The sequence below is a fragment of the Pristis pectinata genome, chromosome 3 (genome assembly GCF_009764475.1).
Source record: "Pristis pectinata isolate sPriPec2 chromosome 3, sPriPec2.1.pri, whole genome shotgun sequence".
In the NCBI taxonomy this organism is placed as follows: Eukaryota; Metazoa; Chordata; class Chondrichthyes; order Rhinopristiformes; family Pristidae; genus Pristis; species Pristis pectinata.
In genome coordinates, this window is record NC_067407.1 from 75951613 (window position 1) to 75978092 (window position 26480).

General features: G+C 43.6%; 1 protein-coding gene across 2 annotated transcripts in view; it reads left to right on the plus strand.

Annotated features, from left to right (window-relative positions):
* snx5 (sorting nexin 5) overlaps nt 1-15918 on the plus strand; it is a 33616-nt gene extending 17698 nt beyond the window's left edge. For both annotated transcript variants that reach the window (XM_052011444.1, XM_052011443.1), the window contains 8 exons: nt 3777-3872; nt 4661-4766; nt 4885-4960; nt 6440-6479; nt 7714-7800; nt 9790-9949; nt 12178-12263; nt 14340-15918. In XM_052011444.1, the coding sequence (XP_051867404.1) occupies nt 3777-3872; nt 4661-4766; nt 4885-4960; nt 6440-6479; nt 7714-7800; nt 9790-9949; nt 12178-12263; nt 14340-14387 (699 nt within the window). In that variant the 3' untranslated portion in view covers nt 14388-15918. The remainder of the gene's footprint in view (nt 1-3776; nt 3873-4660; nt 4767-4884; nt 4961-6439; nt 6480-7713; nt 7801-9789; nt 9950-12177; nt 12264-14339) is intronic.
* Nucleotides 15919-26480: the final 10562 nt, after the last annotated feature.

Consider the following 26480-nt stretch of genomic DNA (forward strand, 5'->3'; position numbering starts at 1 on the left):
CAAATTAACCTTTGAGGAATTCTGCACTGGGGCTCCCAAGTCCCTTTGCACTGCAAATTTCTGAATTTGCTCCCCATTTAGAAAATGGTCAATGCCCTTATTCCTTCTACCAAAGTGCATGACCGTACACTTCCGTATGCTGTATTCCATCTGCCACTTTGCCCATTCTCGCAACCTGTCCTGTAGACTCCCTGCTTCCTCAACACCTACCTGCCCCTCCACTATCTTTGTATCATCTGTAAACTTGGCCACAAAGCCATCAATTCTGAAATCCAGATCGTTAACATACAACGTGAAAAGTAGCAGACCCAACATCAACCCCTGTGGAACACCACTAGTCACCAGCAGCCAACCCTTTTATTCCCACTCTTTGCCTTCTGCCAGTCAGCCAATCCTCTATCCACGCTAGTACCTTTCCTGTAATACCATGGGCTCCTATCTTGTTTAGCAGCCTCGTGTGTGGCACCTTATCAAAGGCCTTCTGAAAATCCAAATAAACAACATCCACTGACTATCCTTTGTCTATCCTGCCTGTTACTTCCTCAAAGAATTCCAACAGATTTGTCAGGCAAGATTTCCCCTTAAGGAAACCATGCTGATTTTGGCTTATTTTATCATGTGCTTCCAAGTAACCCGAAACCTCATCCTTAATAATGGACTCTAACAACTTACCAAGCATGAAGTCAGGCTAACTGGCCTACAACTTGCTGTCTTTTGCCTCCCTCCCTTCTTAGAGTGGAATGACATTTGTGATTTTTCCAGTCCTCTCGAACCATTCCTGAATCTAGTGATTCTTGAAAGATTACTATCAATGCCTCCAATCTCTTCAGCTACCTCTTTCAGAATCCTGGGGTGTAGTCCATCCAGTCCAGGTGACTTGTCTATCTTCAGACCTTTCAGCTTCCCAAGCACTTTCTCCATAGTAATAGTGACTACACTCATTTCTGCCCCCTGACTCTCTCGAATTTCTGGCATGTTGCTGGTGTCTTCCACAGTGAAGACTGATGTAAAATACATTCAGTTCGTCTGCTACTTCTTTGTTCCCCATTACTACCTTTCCAGTGGTCTGATGTCCACTCTTGCCTCTTTTACTCTTTATATATCTGAAACTTGGTATCCTCTTTTATATCATTGGCCAGCTTGCCTTCCTATTTCATCCTTTCTCCCCTTATTGCTTTTTTTAAAGTTGCCTTCTGTTGGTTTTTAAGCTTCCCAATCCTCTAGCTTCCCACTCATTTTTGCAATATTGTATGCCCTCTTTTGCTTTTATACTGTCTTTGGCTTCCCTTGTCAGCCACAGTTGCCTCATCCTCCCTTTTAAACTGCTGCTTTTTTTGGGATGAACTGATCCTGTCTTCTGAATTACTCCCAGAAACTCCTGCCATTGCCACTGTACTGTTATCCTTGCTAGGATCCCCTTCAAATCAACTTTGGCCAGCTCCTCTCTCATGCCTCTGTAGTTACCTTTACTCGACTGTAATACCAATACATCTGATTTTTAACTTCTCCCTCAAACTGCAGGGTGAATTCTATCATTATGCTCAGTCTCCTCAGGGTTCCTTTACCTTTAGCTCCCCAATCAAATCTGGTTCTTTGCACAACACCAAATCCAAAATTACCTTTACCCTAGTGGGCTCGACCACAAGTTGCTCTAAAAGCCATCTCATAGGCATTCTACAAATTCCTTCTCTTGGGATCCAATACCAACTTGATTTTTTCCCCCAATCTACCTGCATATTGAAATCCCCCATGACCAGCGTAACATTGCCCTTTTATACCTTTTCTATCTCCTGTTGTAATTTGTACCCCATGTCCTGGCTACTATTCGGAGGCCTGTATATAACTCCCATCAGGGTCTATTTACCCTTGCAGTTTCTTAACTCTACCCACAAGGAGTCTACATCTTCTGATCCTATGTCACTTCTTGCTGAGGATTTGATTTCTTTTTTTTTACCAACAGAGCCACCCCACCCCATCTGCCCACCTGCCTGTATTGATGGGCTGTGCATTGGCAGCCACTTGGCAGATATGATTTAATGCAATAGGCTGAAAATGAAACATCAGAAGCAACCTGAATGTTGCAAGGCAGTTTCTGGTAAATCTTTAACTCATTGAGTTCATTATTCCATTTTGGGTACCAGATTGAGGAAGAATGTCAAGGTCTTGGAGAAGACACTGAAGAAATTCACAGGGAAGAGGAGTAGAATCTGAGGTGGATGTTATTGGAGCAAAGAAGGTTAAGAGGAGGTTTGATAGAGTTCAGTGGTCTAGATGAGAGTAAGTGAGGAGAAACTACCAGTGGCAACCAGATGATGCTTGAGGTAATTGGCAAAAGGAATGGGATGGTATGAGGGAACTTTAACAATTTGTCGTGATCCTGGTAGAGAAAGCCGATTTGGGCCCTTAACAGAAAAAGGAAGAATTGCAGATCTAGGGAGAGCAAAAGTGGGGTAAATGGACAGGTTCTGAACTGGCACAGGCACGATGAGACAAATGGCCTCTTGCATCCAAGAGTTGGTACTCTCGTTGCTCTTTGCTGTGGCAAATCATAGAATTAAATTGTGGGATAAGAGACGGTTCAGCCTGAAGACTATCCAGATACAGGCAGTCCCCAGGTTACAAGTACCCAACTTGCAGACCTCATTCCACTCCCCCAACCCCCCCACATACAAGCAGGCTCCCACAATATTATCAAATGCAAAAGTCTGTCCGTACATGTGTTCATTCCTGTGGACGGCAGAAGTGGTTTTCTGTCTCTCTCCAGTTTTTTTAGTAATTCTTTCTTATTAGTCTCGTCTGTTTTGATGCCATTCATTACAGTACTGTGAAGGTATTGTTACCATAATGAGTGAATTTTTGTATACATCCCAATTTTGGGGGGGGGGGGGGAGAGAACAACTTAGATGTGTGTATGTAAAAATAAATAAATAAATAAATAAATGGAATGAAACCAGGTGGAGGTACCTCCTCCTGCTCTTTCCCCATAAGATGTGTGTTCTTGATAACTGTTCCATTCCCTTTGGGGAAAGGGAAATGCCCACTTTTTTTTTTAAAAGACACAACCTATTAAGGACATTGGAAGTTGAAGGTAGAATCATAGGGGGTGGTGCAGTGGCTAACAGTTGACATCATTGTTTCACAGCTCCAGAGACCCAAGTTGAAGCCTAACCTTGTAAACTTCACATGGACAGTGCCCATGTTCTCCCTGTAAATGTGGGTTTCCCCCAGGTGCTCTGGTTTCCTTCCACATCCTAAGGACTGGTGGGTTGGTAGGTTAATTGGTAATTAATTTGTCTGTAGTGTGTAGGTGAGTAGTAGAATGTGGGGTGCGTTGATGGGAATGTGGGAGAGCCTAGATTACGGGGAATGGGATTGCTGGGAATACTCTGAGCAGGTGTAGACTCAATAGGCTGAATGGCCTCTTAATTGTAAGAAAATATGAGAACCCTGGTACATGTTGATGCTTGAACTTGTTTGTGAATGCAATGAGATATTGGGGGGGGGTGGGGGGGGGGAACGATGCAAGTGACACCACTCCTTCTGAATTTCTATTCCCTGTGGGAATGGAAGGAATTCTACAGAAAGTGGGGATAATATTTCCCATCTGGCTTCATGGACAATGTATGGGCTTCCTGCCCATTCTCTCTCCATTAGCAGCTGCCTCTTGATGATAATAGAAGCAGGAACCAATCATTCAGCCACATGCAACTCAACCATCCATCTAGATCATGGCTGATTTGGTGTTGGTTAATCTGACTCGCTTCCTTCCCTTTCAGCTGAGTGTCCGCAGTAAAAACACCAAGGAGATGTTTGGCGGCTTTCTAAAGAGCATGATGAAGACTGCTGACGAAGTCCTCATCTCTGGGGCCAAGGTAAATGGACATTTTTGTTTTGCAGAAGAAATGTTTGCGAATTTGGGATCTGGACATTATTTAAAGTAGCAGAAAGCAGGAAATTGGAAATAAAAAGGGAGAATGTTGGAAACACTCAACATATCGGCCAGCATCTGTGGAGATGGAGGCAGAGTTGATGTGTGTGTCGGAGAACTAGGAAGGTTAGAAGTAGAACAAGTGGGAAGTTGCAGAGGGGGTGAAGGGTGGAGAGAACAAAGTGAGCATCTGTGATAGGGTATTCTCCAAGAGAGGAGATTGTTGACCATTCACTTAGGTCCCAGTTGAACGTTGTCTTAGCTCCATTCATTCACTCTCGCATCAGTTAATCTTGCCTAACAGAAATCTAAACTTTGTCTTCTTGTTAATCCAGCCTTTGTTGTCAAGAGAAGGAGTGATTCAGATTTTTGTTATCTGGTTTGGGGGAAATGCTTCATTACATCCCATGTAAATGGCCTGGTTGTAGCTGCTTTAAAACTAGACTTTAAATATTTACTAATAAAACCCATGTGGAACTTGGAAGCAATCCCTTAATGATAAGAATAAGGAGCTCACCAGTACATGGTTTGAGGTGAATGGACTGTCTACACTCAAGGAAGTTGGATAAGTACACAAGGGAGGAAGGGATTAAAAGAAATAAAGATTTAGAGAGTTAATAAGGTGGAAGGATGCTTGTGTGGGGCATAGACCTGTTGGGCTGGTAACCTTTCTCAGTGCTTAAAGTTGTACCCAGAAGGATTTGTATATAATAAAATTCTGATCTTGTGCAGGATGCAGATGAATTCTTTGAACATGAGAAGACATTCCTTGTAGAATATGGCACCAAAATTAAAGACTCTGCACTAAAAGCAGAAAAAATGACAAGAACTCACAAAAGTAAGTCCAGATTAGCCAGCTGCATTCACTGGTGTTTAACCAATACAAGCTGAAACTTTTATATTAAGACAAAAATGAGTACTGATTTTTGAGTTGATGGAAGCTCTGTTTCTCCCAGATGTGTCTGATGATTACATTCATTTATCCTCCTCCTTTAATGAGCTTGGGGTGGAAGAAAAGTCTCCATTGACCAAGTGAGTACTTCCATGTTCATGTGCTGGTTGCTGTTTGGAATTCCCAACAGCAGGGCTGGATGTTCCCTGGATGTGGGTTTTGCTGGTGTTTTTGGGGCCCATCTTGTGTCCTTGGTAAGGTGCTGGAGTCCATGTGACAATGAAGTTCCCCCTGGGCTCCTGATCTAGAACTGGCAGTGGGGACACATGGCCAAAGTGTGGGTGGTGCTATTTGGAGGTGCTGGTGTTTCCAGCCACTTTTGGGCAGTGAATTGGGCTATTCTTTCAAAAAAGCTTCAAGTTGCTACAGTGCATCTTGTGCAAGGAGTGCACTGCAGCTGTGGAGTGTTGGGGTGGGGGTTGGGTATTTGATGGGCTCCCAATCAAACCAGCCTATATTTATATACACATCCTTTTGGGTAGAACTTTAAGCACTGAGGTTACCAGCCCAACAGGTCTATGCCCCACACAAGCATCCTTCCAGCTTATTAACTCTTTAAATTTTGATTTCTTTTAATCCCTTCCTCCCTCAGTACTTATCCAACTTCCTTAAGTGTAGACAGTCCATTCACCTCAAACCATGTACTGGTGAGCTCCTTATTCTTATTAAGGGATTGCTTCCAAGTTCCACATGGGTTTTATTAGGACCCCTGGAGGCTGGATCTCTGGAACAGTGAAGGAACAGTTTAAGGAGGTCTCCCAAGTGTAGGACTCTGAGAGTGAGCTCAGATGTCTATTATGACAGCCCTGGAGCTGGGTGTTAAGGTTGAAAGTCAAAGTCGAACTTATTGTCATATGTACAGGTGCAATGGAAAACTTACTGGCAGCAGCATCACAGGCACATGGCATCATAAGTAGAATTCACAAGATAAACATAAATTAAACAAATTGTGTATAATTTACAAGAGAGTGCAATTAAAAACAAAAAGTCCACTGTTGTGCAAAGTGATCAAAGTGTTCATAGTATTTCTATACTGAGGTAGTGATTAGGGTTTTGCTGGCTGGTTGAAGAACTAAACAGTTGAAAGGAAGTAGCTGTTCTTGAACCTGGTGGTGGGGGACCAGGCACCTGTATATCCTGCCTGATGGTAGCTGCGAGATGGCAGCATGGCTTGGATGGTGGGGATCTTTGAATGTTTCTGCCTTGAGGCATTGCCTCCTGTATATACTAATGGTGGGAAGAGATGTACACATGATGTATTGGGCTGAGTCCACTACTCTCTGCAGCATCTTGCATTCCTGTGCATTTGACTTGCTATGCCAGACCATGATGCAACCAGTTAGGATTACATCTGTAGAAGATTGTGGGAAGGGAGGAGACTGTGTTCCAGGCCAGACTTGGGTATGGTGTGGTTGCTGTCCAGCTCAACCTTGCCTCAGTTTCTACATTTGTAGTCCCATTTGGGTCTCCAAACAAAACCAATGCCAGTGAAGAAAAGAATGGAGCAGGAAGCCGTAAGCCATTGTTTAATTTTTTTAAAAATGACTTTTATTTTCCAGTCACTACGTAAAACTTGCTGAGCTGTTTGAAAAGCTTAGGGTAAGTCTGGATTACTTTTAAGTACTAAATGAGAAATATAAAGATTGGAGCACACCAGGGTATCAATCGCAATTCATTTAGTGCTGTTCTGGGAGCATGGGAAGAGGCCATTTGCCCCTGGGTCCTTCCTACAGTTCATCGAGCTCCTGGAGAATGTGTGCTGGCTGCAACTCTGCCTGATTAAAAAAAAATCTATCAACCCTTGCTCTCTTGAATTAATTTTACTTGCCAATAACTTGTTTGCTTCAGGCAGCAGGTTAAGTGACCCAAAATAAGTGTTGCAATCCCCAGTTAGAGGCCGGCTCTGCTGCAACAAATCCTTTGTGAACAGAATAACTCCTTCCAACCAGATTTAAGATTTGTTTGAAAAATAGTTGCTCAAATTCACCAAGTTAAGGCAAAGCATATTAATTGTATTTAATATGCAATTCCACATGTGACACTTTGGGGAAAGTGTAGTCAGTTTGGGGACAGTCCTTCGCTTCAGCAGCTTTTGATTTTATTTTTCAACTGGCCAGTTTAGTGGGATAATTTTCTGACTGTTTAAGGATAACTAATTAACTGGCTAGCTTACAACTGCATTGGGCAGCCACTGTAACAGCAGAGGGTGTGAAGTAGCCCAGAGAAGAAGGAATGTGGGAGGAGAGAAATGGAGTCAGTGAATTAATTTGTTGCAACTTTATGGTTCTCCCTCCCTGCCTCTTTTTGGAAGTTAATGAGCAGTCACTGATCAGTCCTGTTAAGCCCAGAAGAAATTTGTAGCAAGCCACAAGATGGGAGAGTTTTTATTGGAAGGATCTTTAATATTAAGTTAATCCCTGGTGCTGTGTGGCTGGTACTGGGCAAGGGAAAGTGGTCAGTGTGGTCTGGGCTAATTTCCAACTCTTAAAAATGGAATTACTAGAGATTTCCAGGTTTTTCCCCCACGATCATTCTCAGGGCACTATTCAGGGGATGTGGCTGTTGCTGGCAATGCCAGCATTTATCGTCCATCCCCAATTGCCCCTGAGTTGGAGGTGATTAAAATTCGATCACATTGATTGGTCTGCATCCTCCTGTGAAGGGAAGTGGTGCTGTTTTATATGGCTTGCCTTCATATCAAATATTTAAGCCTGGGTGTAATGGATGAAATTGTAGCTGGCTTAATTATAAAGCATGGTTTCCCTTTTTACTGGTGTTTTCTTACCTATGTCTTCCTGCTCCATCTCACCCCTGATCCTCCCTTCTTCCACAGAAAGTAGAAGGAAGAGTGTCCAGTGATGAAGACTTGAAGTTGACAGAACTGTTAAAATACTATGTGAGGGACATACAGGCAGCTAAGGTAATGTGGCTGAACCTTCTACTTTACAGTGTTGCCTTTGTATTTGAAGCCCTGAAGTCCAATATATTCACAATTAGTTCATTGGTATGAGACTGTTCCACACCACTGCTTTTGAGTTAACAATTGTCTACACTAAAAGAAAATTACAAGTTATGTATTTCCAGTATGGGCATTATCCTTGTATGGTCATCTGTGCTTGATAGTTGACCAGTGATCTGCTGTCTGCCTTCAGATTATACCACTTTACCTTGTGGATCTGAACAAGAGTTCAAATATTGGAGATGAATTTCCCTCTTTATTAACTTTGTTTATTCCTGGGGTGTGGCTGTCACTGGCAATGCCAGCATTTGTTGTCCATCCTCAATTGCCCCTGAACAGAGGCACTTAAGAATGAACCATGTTGGTGGGTCTGGAGTTGCAGACGTCCTCAGACTGGACGATAGTGGCAGATCCTTGGAATCTGGAATGAAATGCCTGAGAACAGGGTGGGGGGTAACTCTCACAACATTTAAAGTATCTGGATGAGCCAAGGCATAGGAGCTACCAAGTGTTAGTAAATGGGATTGGTATAGATGGAGTTTGATGGTCAGCATGGACAAGATGGGCCGAAGAGCCTGTTTCTGTGCTGTATGAGACTGTCTCCACTTATTCCAAATGGTTCAAACACCATCAATAAACTACTTTATGGTCTTGCTCCCTGCAATTCATAAACTTTCCAGCAGGCAAGCATGAAGTAGTCTGCTGTAAGCCTCATGTACAGAGTACCCTGAGGAGGGTCCCTCTGCTTTGGGGACACTAGGTGCCCTTGTTATTTCTTTAAGCCTCTATACTGGAAATGCAATATAATGAGGGTACATGAGAAACTGACCACTTTATCAGAAAGTTTTAGCAAGTATATTGAGTACGTGGTGAGACTTGCAGCAGAGAGATTGGGGTATCCCACTGTAGAGTTTGCAAAATGTACAGTGCAAGGACAGTGAGTAATGGGGAATGCTAAGTGTTTTTTTATTGCCAGGGGAATACAATATAAGAGCAGAGAAATCCTGTTTTAGTTATGGAGAGGATTGGAATACATTGGAAGTGCTCTGTACAACATTGGTCTCATTATTTGAGGAAGAATGTTAATGCATTGGAAGCAATTCAGAGAAGGTTTATCACAGATAAGGCACGGAAACAGGCTCCTCAGCCTACTGAGTCTCCACTGAACCATTTTTCACTAATCCTGCCTTATTCCCATTTTTTTTTTATTATTCTCATCAATACCCCCCCCCCCCCCCCCCCCCCCACTCAAAGATTTCACCACCACTCACCTACAAACTAGGCACAATTTATATCGGCCAATTAACCTACCAACCCGCATGTCTTTAAGACGTGGGAGGAAACCAGGGTACTTGAGGGGAACCCACATGGTCACGGGGAGAATGTGCAAGCTCCACACTGACAGCACCTGATGTCAGGATCGAACCTGGGTCTCCGACACTGAAGTAGCAGCTCTATCAGCTGTGCCACCCACCTTAAATGGGTGGTGGCCTTGTAAGGAAAGGTTAGATAGTCTAAGCTTGTAGCTGCTGGAGTCTAGAAGAGTGGGGGGGGGGGAACACCTGATTAAAATATATGAACCTAAGCATTTTTTTGAGAGGATGGTTCCTTGTGAAAGTACATGCTTTCACACCATGGGTGGTGGATATTTGGAGATTTTCCCTGAAAGGCTTTAAATACAGACAGAGAATTGGAGCTATGGGGATGAGGGTTGCCAGTTTGAGTGCAGTTTGTGAAGGGTATTGGGACGTAGGCTGGGTAGGCAGAGTTGTGGAATAGATCAGCCTCCATCCAACAGAGGGATGGGAAATTTGAAGAGCAGATGGTCCTATTTCTCTTCCTCTGCCCAGTCCAGTTTTCCAGTGCTGAATGAGATTTGCTGCTTTGCAATGGCACTGACCTGCTGCTTGCTTAACTGTTTTTGAGCCCTGTGTTTGTATTAATTTGTAGGATCTTCTGTACAGGAGAGCCAGAGCTCTTGTGGATTATGAAAACTCCGGAAAAGCTCTGGACAAAGCTCGGATAAAGGGCAAAGATGTGAAACAGGCAGAGCTCCACCATCAACTGTGCAGCCAGAAATTTGAGAAACTGTCAGACTCTGCCAAGCAAGGTACGAGCCCCCTAATGTCTCTGGAAGCCCCCTCCTTCACGGCCAGTCTAGTAATTGTTGAAGTATTAAATTAACTGTTAATTCAGAAATTGTGCATGCCTCAGTGAGCATCCCCATGTTCCTTTTCATTCACAACCTCTCAACTAATGAAAGTCTGTGCCCGCAAGTAGCCAGACCCCAACAACATTCAGGCATGGTGACAGCACCCCCAGCATGCTGTGGCATAACATTTGTGCCAGGGAGTGACCATCTCCCACAAGAGTTTCACCACCTACCCTTGATGTTCAATGGTATTACCATTGCTGAATCTCCCACCATCAACATCCTGGGGGGTCACCATTGTCCAGAAACTTGACAGGACCAGCCACACATACTGTGGTTACAAGAGCAGGGAAGGGGCTGGGTATCTCCCCTCCTGCCTTTTCACTATCCACAAGGCACAGGTCAGGAGTGTGATGGAATGTGCCTGGATAAGCACAGCTCCAACAGCTTGGGGAAACTTAACACCATCCGGAGCGAAGCTGCCCCCCTGGAATGGCACCCCATCAAGTGTCATAAAGGTTCATCCTCTCTGGTATTGGTGCAGTATAACTGCAGTGTACACATTTACAAACTACACTGCAGTTATCAGTCCAGGTGACTCCAAATCCATGACCTCCAATGCTGAGGAGGACAAGGGCAGCAGGTACCTGGGAACGTCACAACCTTCTGGTTACTCCCCACCCTCCCATCTTGCAGACCATCCCAACTGGCAATATATTGTTGTTCCTTCATTATTACTGGGTGTAAATCCTGGAACACCTGTGCCAAGAGTATTCTGGGAGTGCTGTCACCAGGACTGCAGTGGCTCAGAGGCAGCTTCCACACAACCTTCTCCAGGGGTTTTTTTTAGGGCTGATTAATAAAGGCTAGCCCTGCCAATGATGCCAAGTCACAAAATCTGACCTGAACAAGAAAAATTGTGCGTGAGAATTGTACACAGCAAGGCTCAAAAAGCAGCAGAATGAAATAAGCAGGTAATCCATGTCAGTAATGATAGTGGAGATTATTGTCTAGGATTGCATTGTTTTCCTGTCACTAGAGGTTGACTGAAAGTATTGATTTTTAGTTGATTGACAGTGCCTGCTCATCTGGACGTAAGTTCCACCATTTTGAGTATATTAAAAAAAGACCTTGCACTTGCTTTTGAAATCTCTCAAGGCCTTGCCCCTCCCAATCTCTTGAGTTCAAGTTTATTGTTGTCATAGGCACACATACCCAGGGTGTAAATGCCATGAAAATTAGCTTTTTGCAGCAGCAGTGCAGTACATTACAAGATGAGGACAAATGTAAGTTAACAGCTCAGGTGAAATTAACTTAATTAATTTAAATTAGATTATATTAAATTAACTTAAATTCCTTGCTGGTATCATTGCTTTGTAAGCATACCATCAGCTATGTTCTCACTAGTGCACTACATCGGCTCGGGGTGGCTTGGTTTCATTTTGCCTTCAGGGCTGCTGTGGCTGCTTTCCTCTGGTTTCAGCATTCCTGCTGTTCCACCACTGATGGCTGTACCTCCAGCTGTAAACCATCAGGCAGCTGTGGTGAGTAGAGCTGGTACCTTGCAGCTCCAGTGACCCAGGTTCAATCCTGACCTCCAGCACGGTTTGTATATTTCCCCTGGTGTTGGGGGTGGGGGGGGGTGGTGGGGGAGAGGTGTGGTTAGGAGAATGATGGGCATGTGAAAGGGAATTGGTTACGGGGGAAGAACTTGCTCTGAAAGACACTCAATAGGCTGAATGGTCTCCTTTGACATAAGAAAACATGTACTAACTACACCAATATTTATTTCAAGAAAATACTAATTAAACCACTGAACTGCTGGCAGTTTTGATATAACTTTTAAAGTTTCATGATGTAATTCAAGCTTCAATCTCCAGAATTATTTTTCCCAGAGTGAAAGTCTATGACACGAGCATTAGCTACTAGACTCTTGTCTCATTAGTTGCTGTGTACAAGTAGCTTGGCATTGGTTTATTCTTGTCACATGTACTGAGATACAATGAAAAGTGTTTGCGTGCGTGCCATCCAGACAGATGATTCCATACACAAGTACATTGAGGTAGTACACAGAAAAACAGAATGCAGTATATAGTGTAGTTACTGGGATACAAGCAACAGCATCTGTTATTTATTTTTGTTGTCCATTCACATGTTTTGCTGATTTGGGATATTCCTCTTTTCAGAGCTGACTGCTTTTCGAACTAGAAGAGTGGCAGCATTCCGCAAAAACTTGATCGAGATGACTGAGCTGGAGCTGAAACACGCCAGAGTGAGTAGTCCGCAGGATTGACGCTTGGGCTGCAGTACATGCCAGTGGAGCCCTGGGTGTGACCCCAGGCAGCTGCTCATGTTAATGATGTCTTGTGGATGTAACCTTCCCTTCCAAACAATGTACACACATTCACAACATACCTCACCTCAAATATTGTTAACCTAATGTTGCGAGACTGCACACCAATGGATGTGAAAGTGAAATATTGTGGATATTGGAGATGTGAAATGGAGAGAGAATCCTGCAGGGAGAATGTGTAACTTCCCAGAGGAAGTTGTAATTGTACCTGCCTTTACCATGTTTAAAAGCCATTTGGATAGGTTCATGGATAGTAAAGGTTTAGAGGGATATGGGCTAAATTGTAGGCAAATGGGACTAGCTCAGGTAGGGACCTAGGTTGACGTGGGCAAGTTGAGTGGCAGGATCTGTTTCTGTGCTGTGTAAGTCTATGGTCTTTTATCCAATCTGGGATAGTGATGTGGCAGTGTACAGATCTCCCCACTGGGGGGTTCTCCCCACTGTGGAGGCCCTGTGTGTGGATTCCTCCCTCCCTCACCCATCAAGTAATGATTGGCAGATCTCATTGCCAGCCACATGCTTGGTGATGCCAATCCCATGGGCACATTAAGGGTAGGCAGTCTTTGACTCCAGGGGTGTATTTACCACCGGCTGGGGTCCCAGGCTACTTTCAGTTACACAACTCCCTTGCTAATTTAATTTGTCAAGAGGCAATGCCTCTGCCTGAAGTAAAATCACCAATGTGCAGGGGACAGCTGTTCATCCTGTGGACTGGGAGGTTTTGTAGACTGGAACTTGAGATGCTGACCTCCCTGCTCTTCAGGGCCCATTGTGCTGAGGGTCATGCTGATTAAGCTGAGCAGTTGCAGCCTAGTTGGTTAATGCAAAAAAATTGGGGAAAAGATTTTATCCCAACGCAGGTGGAAGACATCGTTTCTATGTCAGTATAGTGACACAACTGCTGCCTCTTGGCTCCAAATACCTAGGTTCAATTCTGACTTCATGCTGTCTGTGTGGAGATTACATGTTCTCCCTCTGACCACATGGATTTCCTCCTGTTACCTCCCACATCCCAAAGATGCATGGGTTGGTAGGTAATTGGCTGCTATAAACTGCCTCCTGTGTGTGTGTGATATGTTGGGGGGCGGGGGGGGTGCGCGGTGGAGGAGTGGAAATAATGAGGGGAGAATAGGTCACAGAAAATTTTGGGGGAATGGGATTGCTCTGAGCTGTTATAGACTCAATGGGCCAAATGGTTTCCTTGTCCTAAAGAAATATGGAATGTTCCTGTTCTTGCATCATGCCCCTGTGTATTCTTCCCTCTATTTATCCAGCTTTCTTGAGTTAAACCTGACTACAGCACACTTTGTAAACAAACAAATTTGTCCTATTGCCACTCTGATACATTTAGCAGTCATGACCCACTCTCCAACCAGTTTCAAGACCTCCTCTGCCACTATTCTGAACCTGTAGAATTCTGAATGGCTGCAATTTTAAATCTCCTTAACCTGCTAAGGAGATTGCAAATAGCTCCCCCTGCCCCTCGCCATCTCCTTCCTGCTCCAAGGAGATCATTGACAGCTTCCCTTCTCACCAGAGCAGCAGGCTGGTAAACAGTCACAGCACAGAAACAGGACCTTTGCCCCACCAACTCAGCATGAATCAAGTACCCATTTTATTCTTCCTGCATTCTCATCAACTTTTTCCAACTCCCCCTACCAGATTCTACCACTCACCTACAATCTAGAGGCAATTTACAGGGGCCAATGAACTTACCACAAGTGTCTGGGAGTACCCAGTGGAAGCCCACACAGTCACATACTCCACAGAGCAGCCCTGGAGGTTGGGAGCAAGCCTGGGCACTGGAGATGTAACTACTGAGCTGTCACCCAAAACTCCTCTACTGCTTTGCCATCCCACCCCCCCCCTCCTTCCCCCCCCCCCCAAAAAAAACAATAATCAAGCTTCTGAAGACTCTCCTCTCTTGACTTCTGTGCTGTCTATTTCCCATTTCATCACCTTGCACTATCAAAGGTTTGTTTCTGTTTATTTTAGAACAACATGCAGCTGCTACAGAACTGTCTGACCACACTGAGTAACTAGCACCACGTGACTGGATGACACCGGGGATTCTCAGTCTGACCTTATTTCACCCACTGAAGAGACGTATTTATAACCTGTGGCCCAAAGTCATCGCTTACCTGGCTGCTGCCGCTTTGACTATAGTCACAAGATGGATTACGCGTGGTTTCACTCTGTCCTTTTAACAGTGTGTCCCTGCTGCTGCTTAGCTCCTAAAAGCTTGGATAAAGTGTAAAGTATTTTTTTTAAAGAAGCTAAGCTTTGTTCCACACAAGTGCCTACCTGTTGTGGTACTTCAGAGTTCCAAAACTGAAGCTGGACCAAATTTTGTAAGCTAGTGTTCCAATGCAAAGTTAATTTTGATACAAATAGCAAGTGTAAAATGGACCTTCTACAATAATGCAAATCTAGATTAACCAAGTGACGGTTCAAATCAAATTGTGTGAACTCTGATTTAACAATTCTTCCATTTAAGTGTGTGTGAGGACCAATTTTTTATCTGAACTGAAATGGAGTCTTCCTATTTGTAATACTGCACTAACAATTCCAAATTTAAAAAAAAATTGTTACTGATCAGACCCACTTTTGAGTTGGTCATATGGACTGTTGCAGTGTTACTCCATTTGCTTCCTAAGCACAATTTGCAAGAATTGAAATTGAAATGTAAGTAATTGCAAGAAGGTTTCTATTGAGACTGTCCAGGTTTGCAGTGATTGAAGTATGGCCCTTCTTTGGGTTTAATATGGATCCCCTTTATTGAACCCTAGTTAAAATCTTGTAATGACTTTTGGGTTTAAAAACCCCCTGAAGTGGCCAGCCATCTGAAAAGTAATTGCAACATGCATGTGCTTTTTCAGTTTTATTCATAAAAGAATCAGAGTGCAGGATATTATTGGGATGACTCTTGTATGTTGAGTTGGAGGAGGAAGTGGCAGTTTAGTTATGGCTTTTAACTCTGTTCAAAAACAGTTTTACATACAACCAAATCCTAACTTGGTGTCTGCCACATCAGGTATCAGTGAATGAGCTTCTGTTGAATTTAAGAGTATCTGGATTAATGATTGCTGCCCGTGTCTGAGTATATGGAACAATGTTCTACCCCAAACTTTGAGTTTTGGCTTGGCTTTGCAGTCACAGGTCTTACTGTAATTCTGCCTGTGCTGATCTCTCTCCCTCTGTTCCTTCTCTTTTGTGTTGGTCTCCTTCATTCTTCCCCAGTACTGCTCCCCACACTCCAAAGCTGATTTTTATCCCTGTTATTCATCATCCTCTGGTTTAAAATCAGTAACTTTTTTTTTAAGATAACTCCATTTGTGAAAGCAGCAATTAGATTGTTTACTATCTGATCAGACAGAAGCCAGGCAGTACAGTGCAGGCAGAATTTCTTTGCTACTCCCCTTCCACCCCAATTTTTAAAAAACATCATTGGCATTTCTAATAACTCCCGGTATGGTGCATCTGCATTAGAGCATGTTTTTGCCTGTGCTGTTTATCACTGCAAAGCCTGTGATGCCTGTTGAAGAAATTTGAACAGTAAAGATGTTTGAAGCTGCCTTGGTGTCTTTTTTAATTGAGGTCAAACAAATGCTTGCATGTTTTTTAGAAGCTGCACATAGGTGTAGATTTTGCTTGGAAAGTGTGACGTCTCCATCTCAATGAAGATTCAGTAGACATCAGAAAATGCTGGAAATGCTCGGCAAGATCAGTGGAGAGAGGAAACACTGCTAATGTTTCAACTCAGTGGCACTTTGTCAGAAAGATCAAAAAGCTTGCCCAGTTTGCTAAATGTCATCCACCTGAAACATGAACTCAGTTTCTCTCCACAATGCTGCATGACCTGCTGAGTGGTTGATGGTCAGCCTGCACATAGTGGGCTGAAGGGATTCCTTCCATTGGTTTATGATTACAACTGTGTGCAATGCTCAAGCTGTGGCCTAGCCAGTGTTGTCCTGTTCTAGCATTCTCATCTCTCTGCTTTATACTCTATGCCTCAGCTAAGGAAAGCAGGTTCACCCCTTCCCTTCTCTATACAGGTTATCGTCCCTTTCTACTCCATGTCCTGATGCAGGGTTTCAACCTGAAACATCAACATTCTATCTTCCCCACCCACCACCAAAGTTCCTCCCTGGGGTTTTATTTTGCTCCAGATTCCAGTATCCTCAGTCTCTTGTGTCTCCAGTGCTCTCTGCTTTTATTTCAGCTTTATAGCATCTGTATTGTTTTTCTATTACATACAGAACTGGCTCCTGCACTGTGGCAGGCAGCCTATAGAGACTGAGCACTTGGGGAAAGGCAGTTGTAACCTTCCCCCACCCATCTACACCAGCAGGGAACTGAAAGAGGTCAGTGTTCCCTCTTCCCACTCCCTGTGGTTTGATTTACTCCTCCAACCAGTTCCCAACATATTCTGCCCACATGTGGCCAGGACACTGATACCTCTCAGTCACACCACTAAGGTGACGAAATGATGGTCAGCTTCCAATCTTGAACTTGGTCTTGCCCACATTTGGGCAGATTCCCCAACTGCCTTGCATGCTGGGGTTTCTGGAAAAGGTATCTGGCCTCTGCTAAGCAGTTGAAATGATGGGAAGCTGACAATCATTGTTTGATCTTCATGCCCTTTCCCCATGTATGGAGGTGGGCTAATTGATGCTGACAGGGCTTGATGGTTGTGTGGTGGGAAGGCTTTGGCAATCCCTACAGTGTCTGCTTGGGTACAATTCATAGTGGCCATTTAATGTCTTTTGTTATCACAGAGAAAAGGAAGAGGCCATTGGAAATGCACAGCATAGCTTCTGATGAAATGGTTTGTGCCTTACAAAGTTGGTACGGAAGTGAATGAGGGAACCCTGGTAGACATTGCCCACCTAGACTTTCAGAAAACAATTGATAACCAACCATTGTGTACAGATCAACATGCACCACATTGTCATTTCAACTGTTTAACTTATGCTGTGCCTAATGTGGGTTTGTCTAAGTGGTGAATGATTGGGTGGCCTTGGGAATGGTATGAGAATGATCCCCAGCCTCAGATATATGGACTCGAGGAAATGGATTGGCTTGCTGCAGGGCAGTGGAGACGTGGTGGGGGCTGAGAGGTGTGGGAGTAATTAAAGGGCTTGATAGCACCCCTATTGAGAGCTTGTTCCAAGTGAAAGGCCTGACCTTAATCCATGGAAGGATGAGAATAGTCCAGTTATTTCCCAGAGAATTGTCAGCCAATAGAATGCACTGCTGATGTAATGGATAGAAACCACCTCTCCACATTGCCTTTAAAGAGGGAGCTGGAGTGACTGCTGACTGGCACCTAAATCCCATAGAGGATGCAAGAGTTTTTACAATTTGGTTCATGTGATCCAGGGTGAATTTTCTCATCTGAGTGGGCAGAAGAGGGATTTTGCAAACTAATTACCTGGACTCTTGCAGGGACTTGCTCCACATTGTAACACAGGCTTGGCTCCCATAATTTAGGCCTTCTTTCTTCTCTTTTCCCCAACCCCACCCACCCTCTTTCTTATGCCTCTGGTGACTCAACCCCCCCCCCCCCCCGTACCCCCCAGTGCATCATTAGGGATCTCTACCATTGAGTCTCCAAAAGGAAAATTGATTTAAAGACTGTAAATATTTGCTGAAATTGGACAAACATTCTCTCAATGGAGTTGCTTAGGACCCCATCATTAAATCACATCTGTCCTTTCTTGAGATGTGGGTATTTGTTTAAAAGGCTTTGTTTAGCCCAGCCAGACTTGTACAGCGAGTGTCATTTTAAACAGTGGTCAACTGCTCCCTCGATGCTGTTGACTTGGAATTTCCAGGATCTTGACCCAGCAACATGCTTCTAAGTGGGAAAGGGTATCACTTGCAGGGACCTTGTGATTGATGGAAACCTGACATGCCCATTGCCCTTGTCCTCTGGCTGTTGGGGTTCACGGGGCTTAGAGGGGAGGGGGTGGGAGAAAGAAGGGAGAGCTTGTGGAAGGTCTGGGAACTAGGAAAGATGTAGAGCTGTGCTGAAATTCTCCCATCTGCTGGCAGATGGTGCTAACAGATTAAAAATACCTACTTGGTGTCAGGTTTCCAAAATGCAGGAACAAATCTCTGCCCTGAGAGGGAGGTGGTGACTGATGGGGTGGGCAGGTGGGTAGTTTGTGAGGTAGTCCACTCTTTCTGCCACTTACACAGGGTACTGAGGTTCTCAATGCCATTTGGAATTGTATCAAACAACCTCACAAAGACACTGGTGCTTCAATGAGGGAGATGTGCTATAGCTCAATACATTTGGGAGTAAGTGTTGTTTAATAAATGCAATACATTTTGTGTGGTAGCACTGTGGCACAGCTAGTAGAGCTGCTGCCTCACAGCGCCAGAGACCCAGGTTCGATTCTGATCTCAGGTGCTGTCTGTTGTGGAGTTTGCATGTTCTCCCTGTGGCTGTGTGGGCTTCCCCTGGGTACTCCGGTTTCCTCCTACATTCCAAAGACGTGTGAGTTGGTAGATTAATTGGCCACAGTGAATTGTCCACGGAGCACAGGTGAGTGATAGACTCTGGGGGGAGTTGATGGGAATGAGAATAAAATGGGATCAGTGTAGGATTAGCGTAAAATGGGTGATTAATGTTTGGCATGGACTTGGTGGGCTGACGGGTCTGTTTCTGTGCTGTCTCTCTCCATGATTCTAGGTGACAAATCATTATTGGGTAGACAGTTGTTTGGTGTCTGTGTACTTCTGTCAACATAGTTTTGTGTTATTCCCCTGCCCCATAACGTCTCATCCTGCCCCTTTGAGTTTGCAGTACTTTAAATGCACCCATACATTATTACCCTACAATATCTCCGTAGGGTGGGCACCCAGGTGGATTTAACCCTGCCTCTCACCACACACTGTGGAAAGCAGCTTCTCTGTATCCTGAGAGAAGTGTGTATTTACATCCTGGTTCAACAGGACATGCTTGCTCCACCTGCATGCCTGCCACATCCTGCTGCTCTGATTCAGTGTCTTGTTACGGACCAGTACATCCCTTCACTGAAGGGAAAAAAAAGTCAGATCCGGATTTTAAGTTTCAATGACATAACTCGGTGCAGACACTGGGCTATAACTGGGTGTTGACTTTGCATTAAGGGCTGTTTGGACTTGTTCACAAAACCACACCTTTCTTTAGATTTTAATTGAACTGTTCAAGCCTCACGGATGTGGCTAGAATGCAGGACTGTTACCATGGAAGTGGTTGAGAAGCTTTGAAAGTAGCTGAGGGAGAAAGGAGTACAGGAATAGTTTGCAGATGGGGTAGGTGAGGGGGAAAGAAGGACATATGTACCAGCATGGATTAGTCAGGCTGAACTGCCTGTAAAAGTCTAACTTCTTCTTAGAAAGTCCTTTGGGATTGAGGATGATTTGCTTCCACTCTGGTTTGTGATGGTAATGCAGGACCCACAGACTTTTCCACTGATGGGGCAGGAGGTGCCTGACAAGGTGGGTGGTTGGTTGTGTGGTGGTGCATTGAAGATATTTCCTTGTTTGGGGAATCAAGTTAATGAGAGGTAACCTTAAATGGTTTTGCTCTAGGTGGAAAACTGTGAAGTGACAATTCACACAGAATTAGCAGAAATCAGGAGTCCTCCCCACAATTTAGAAAGTCAGTGGTGTTTGTTTATGGGGAGTTTCCCCAGGTTGGGAGGGGGTCATGACAGTACTTGGACAGGAGTTTCAAGGTAACAAAGACCTAGGTGGGAGTTTCAGCAGGGGACAAGGAGAATCAGTGTGTGCTGTGGACAAGCAATGGAGAGAGGAGGCCCTGGTGACATGTGGATTAGGTTACAAATGGGTTATTTTACCAGCTCTTGCAGGGGAATATTAGATCTTACACAATTCCTGACACACCATTTAATAAGTGAGAAAATAAACCAGAGATGGTTGCTTGGTAACAGACTGGGTTCATTTTGGAGCACTCCATTCTGAATCGCCTATTTTATAGGATTCTTTTGATTGTCCTAAACAGAAGTTAGATCCTTTATTAATTATTGGTAACCACTCTAACACAACCTCTGCTCACTGTTTACTCAAACAAATGGGTATCATTAGTATACCAGGAGTGGTTGCTTGACACTGGTCTGGGTTTTTAATGTTGTGTAGTGTTCACAAATTCTAGCAGCACAAGTCATTTCATGTTCCCACAAGACATTATGTGGGGTATTTTGGTTGTAAATGCTCCCTGTGAATCAGTGTGCAAGGATCTGTCACTTGTTTGACTCCTCAGCTACTGAGGAAATGACATATGAAATGAGTATTGGATCCCACAGTGGTGAAGTGATTCCTTGCTCACTGCCAGGCTTCCCATGGAGGATACCACCAACTGCATTGACTGGGTACAGCATCACCCCCTTGCCTCAGCTGCTGTGAACCAATGAGTTTGTCCAGCCAATGAGTCTACCTACCCTGCTGGTTCCTTGGCTCAGTCTGTACTGTCATTTCCTATTGATGTCAACAGGGCCTCAATGATTGGCCTCAGGATCTCTGAGGAATGGATGGAGGTGGGGGTGGGGGGGTGGTTGTGGAGTACTACTTCCAGCATGTGGGCTCTCGCATCCAGGAAAGGATGCATGGAAGGTGTGCGAGGACAAGCATGTTTACAGTGCAATGCCTTCCACAGTTGGACAGCATGATCCATTTTACTGCCCAGGTTTGTACATACCTCCAGCCAAGGTGCTGATGCAGGTTCTGTGGGGATATAGTTGGGTCTGGTGGGTGCTGCAAGGTGCCTGAGGGTTCTGAAACAGAATCCGTGACATTGGCTGACTGCTGTTGTGTGCCGGATGCCCTGTAATGTAGTGGGTACACATGTTGACCCAGAGCCCAGTGGAGTACACAGAACAAGCAGCTGACAACTCGATTCTACCACTGCCGTGTTGGAAGGCAACACTCCTCTCAACCCAGGTCCGTCACTGACTTATTTTCTCAGCTGTGAAATGTGAGTGTGCCTTCATCATCCCTGTCTTCGTGCTTTCATGCAAACGATAAGATATTGTGTTGTGGTAGAGATTGGTGGGTAAAGATTGGTGACTAGAGATTGGTGAACGATGGGAGTGTGGTGAATTGAACAGCTGCTGAAGTTGATGTACATTTGGTAGGATAAGAACAAAAGATGCAGGAGTTGGTCAATCAGTCCATTGAGGCTGCTTCACTGTTCATAAGATCATGAATGATTCATTCTTAGTCTCAACAACACCTTCCCACTCTCTATCCATACACTTTGACTGTCTCATAGTTCAAATGTCTGCCAACCTCCATCTTGAATATAGTCAATTATTCCACAGTTCTCTGGAGCTGACAATTCTAAAGAAACATGACCATGTGTGAGAAGAAATTCCTCCTTACATCTCTCATAAATAGACTGCCCCTTATTCTGAATCTAAGCCCATAGTTCTAGATGCCCCACTAGGAGAAACATTCTCTCAACATCCACCCTGTCATTCTCCTTCAGAATCTTCTATGTTCCAGTAAGATCACTGCTCATTCTTCTATACCCCAGTACGTGCAGGTCCTAATCTGCTCAATCTTTCTCCATACATCAACCCCTTCAACCCAGGAATGAACCTTCTCTGCACTGCCTCCAATGTAAACTTATCCTTCTTTAAATATGAAGAACAAAATTTTATGTAATTTTCCAGGTACAATCACACCAGCACCCTATAAAGAAAGCTGGAAACTATGGAACAGTTGGCCAAGCTTCTGTTGTTGGGAAAATGTTAGAATATATTATTAAGGAGGTAAAAGCAAGACATCTAGAAAATTATAACACAACAAGCATAAGCAACATGACTTTATGAAAGGGAAAAGGTGTTTGATAAACTTACAAGTGTTATTTGAGGATGTAACAAGCAGGGTGGATAAATGGAAAACAGTAGATGTAGTGTATTGGGGTTTCCAGAAGGTATTTGATAAGATACCACATAAAAGGTAACTGCATAAGAGCACATGACATTAGGGATAATATGTTGGCATAGGTAGGCGAGTTACTATCTAATAGAAAACAGAGTCGTGATCAACTAGTCATTTCTGGATTGACATTCATTAAGTGGTGGGGTGCCACATGGATCGGTCCGCTCCCCCAAGTCATTAATGTAGATTATAGTAATGACTTGGGTGAAAGGACCAAGTTTTCTGTGGCCATATTTCCTGATGAGACAAAGATAGGTGAGTTAGCAATTTGTGAGGAGGAGATAAAGATCCTGCAAAAGGATATAGATGGGTCATGTGATTGGTCAAGAAATAAGTTAGATGGAATATAATGTGGGAAAGTGCAAGATTATCCACTTTGAAAGGAAGAATGATAAAACAAATTATTATTTGAATGAAATGAGACTACAAAATATTGTGGTACAAAGGGATCTGGGGGTCCCAGTACATGAAACACAGAAGGTTAACATATAGGTACAGCAAGTAATGGGAAGGCTAGTGGTATGTTGCCCTTCATTGCAAGGGGTATTTGAGTATAACACAGGAAAGCTCTGACACATCTTTTGATGCTTGTTCTATTATAATTTTCTAAGTGTCTTGCTCTTACCTCCTTAATAATAGATTCTAACATTTTCCGAACAATGGAAGTTTGGCCAACTGTCCCATAGTTTCCAGCTTTCTGCCTCCATCCTTTCTTGAACAGCATATTATAATTGTGGTTTTCCAATTCTCTGGGACCTCTCCAAAATCCAAGGAACTTTGGTAGATTACAAACAGAGCATCCACTATCTCTGCAGCCACTTCCTTTTAAACCCTGGATGCAGGCCATCAGGTCCAGGGAACTTGTTGGCCTTTAGCCCCATTGTACAGTATTTCCTAGAACCTTTTTCTTTAGTGATAGGGATTATTTTATGTTCCTCTCTCTCTAAAGCCCTTGATTGTTTATTATTTTGAGGATGTTTCTACCATGAAGAACAATCCAAAATTACGATTTAGCATCTCTGCCATTTCTCAATTTCCCATTGTTAATTCCCCAGTGATATCTTCTAAGGGACCAACATTTACTTTAGGTCATTGAACTTCCTACTGCACTGCAATACTACTGGACCACTGTCCAAGCATGAGCCACCCCCTCTTGAGGATGCAGGACATCGCCCCCCACATCGCCTTGATAAAAAGTTTGCTTTTACCCACTTAGCAGTTCCTCTTTATTGTTTTAAAACTGGATCAATTTAACTCTTAACCTTCTGAACCACAAACTAGATCTACACTGCGCTAAACACACTCCTTCCTAAGGCCAATACATTCTTCCTAAAGGGTGATACTAGGACTATGTAGAACAGTAATATCACCCTTACCCCTTGTTCTCCAATTCTTTAGATATGAAGCTATTCAATTAACCTTGCTGATTATCACTCATTTATTATATTTTATATATATTTGTATGGCTGGCAAAGGAATCACACTTTGTCGTCAAGGTGTTACCAATCAATTCATTGGCTTTGGGTGAGGCAGTGGAAATGGCTGTGGTGCCACCAGAAATGGAGCACTCAGGGCAGGAGCTTGGTGTGTAGGGGACTTCTGATTTGGGAAGGGCAGTGACAATTTGTGTTGTTCCTCATGTTGCAGTTGTGAAGCAACTGTGGGCACACATGAGATGGACTATGATCTACCTTGTCATGACCTCGCATCTTATTGCACTGCACTTTCTCTGTAGCTGTGACACTTTACTCTGTACTGTTATTGTTTTTACCTGTACTACTTCAATGCACTCTTTACTAACTCAATGTAACTGCACTGTGTAATGAATTGACCTGTACGATCGGTTTGTAAGACAAGCTTCTCACTGTACCTCGGTACAAGTGACAATAATAAACCAATACCAATACCTTCCCCTGCCCAGAGCAGAAGAGTACAGGTGTCAGCTTTTCCCTGCAAGATTAAATTGTAGGACTTCCATCGCTTGAGTCAGTTACCAGATATTTTACTGACCTGCGGGCATCGAACCCTAATCCATTTGTACCTCCATTGTTTTAACCTCTTCACTGTTTAGACGGTACTCTGCCCCATCTTTTTTAGGTTCAAACATTTGCTAACATTTGCCATTTAGTGATGGGGACAGGGATTCAGTAACTTGAATGGATGTTGGGAATAATGGATTAAGCATCTCTCTTCAGACCGAGCTAGTAAGTTTTCTAGGTTTTTCTAAATGTGAGCATACACTCCCTCATTCCTTCAGCCTTGTTGATGCCACAGGGTCCTTACTGGAATCAAAAGGAGAATAATTGGTGACTCATAGCACAGCCAGAGAGGGCCTCTAGTCATTGGCTCTTCCTCCTCCCGTCACCCTCCCTCTCTTCCTTCCTCTGCTTTTCCCTTTCTTTCCTTCTTCACTTTTTCCACCTTCTCCCACTCCCCTTCCTACCCCCCCCCCTTTCCCTTCTCCCCTCTTCATCTTCTCCTCCTCCAACTTCATCTTCTCAATGCTCTTTAAACTATTGGTTGTAAATGCACCCTGAGCTACTAGAACTGCCTCTCAATCACTCTCTCTCTTGCTTTGTGCTCTTTCTAAACTACCTCTTAGACTAGCCTTTTGGTCACCTGTGTGGCTCAGTGCCAATTATTTTTGAAAGTGTTCCAGTGAAGCTCCTTGGGATGTTTTATTACATTGACAGAGCTCAGTAAACACATATTGCCAAGAGCCCATATATTTAATTGGGACAGGATCAATTCCATTCCTAATAGTATTTGCCCAATATTCAGTATAAATTAGCAACCTTGCTTTGAAATATCTTGAGGATGTCTCTTCCAGGAAGTGGAAAATGAAACTGTACGAGTTAGAGATGCTCGACAAAGTTTACAGCAATTTGTTGAGAGAGGCAATTTATCAGTCTCCATCTGTCTGGTTCTGGACCCAACTTGGAGCTGCTTATTTCTGACACAAAACATTGTGCCCCCATCTCAACTCAAACATTCCTTGCTCCTCTGCAAGTGTAACTGTATTTAACTGTAAACCAAAGCTAATCAGGGAACAATGTCAACAAGAGGCCACAGTTAGCCTGACAAAATTAGGCATGAGAACAAAGAAACAAAACTTCACTCTACTGTTACTTAAGGTCAGAAAATCACTGGGACACTCCCAGTCTGTCTGGAGGAAAGATTTCCGGTAATTCAGAGCAGCGTATCCACAATGAAAACACTTATGCATGTGTAATAGTACAGTGATGTTTGAATATGAGCAATGTGCATTACAACCTATATGTATGTGTGGACAAGACCTTTCACACTGTAGACACCGTGGCTGCAAAACTGGGACAGGTATCAAATTAAATTCTAAGAGTACACATTGGGCACAGCTCCTGCCGTTTGGCATATCAAGTAGCTCAGTAGGGTGTGCACACCAGTCGGAACAATGGTGAGTTGGCGATAAGAATCCTCATTGAAAGCTGATCTGATGACACCCCTGCCAAAGTAGGCTGTGATTATCCAGCTGATGCCACCTCTTAACCATACAGAAGAAAACTGGTATTTAGAAGCAAGATGCTGCCCCCAGCAGTGCTATTTCAAAAGCTCCTCAATACATTGCTGGTTTATTGGTGATTGAGTTGAAGTACTTTGACTTAATCTGCTCCTTGGTGAAATGTTCCAGCCTTAACCTCATCTCAATGGCTTTGACTGTGTTGGGCCACAATCTAGCCTTTATTTATTTAGCCTGACAATTGGCACAAAGCTGCCAATGTTTGGGTTTTGAATGTTCTGTGCAGTCAGTGTCAGCATAGTTTAATGATGTAAGGTCTCTACAATATCCTCTCTGTTTTCAGTATTATTTTTAAAATATCTTAAAATCATTTTCACTTAAATGCAAGGGAAGAACAATTTCCTTCAGTTTGTGTAAAGCCAACTGTGACTCATATCCAGTACAATGCTAATCGCCTGTCGGAGTAATACGTAAACAACTCTTGCAGATTAAGAGTTTTGTACCAGCATCCATATTTGGTATTAACCAAATGAAAGCCAGTCTCGTGGCTGATTAGAAGCATTGAACCTTATTCTTTTTTGAACCTGGATTTGCAAAGTTCGCTGTAACACTCTGCTAGGTTCCAAAGACAAGTTCACTGCAATTCAAAGGAAGTTATCATCGCATATTTTTTTTAAATCGAA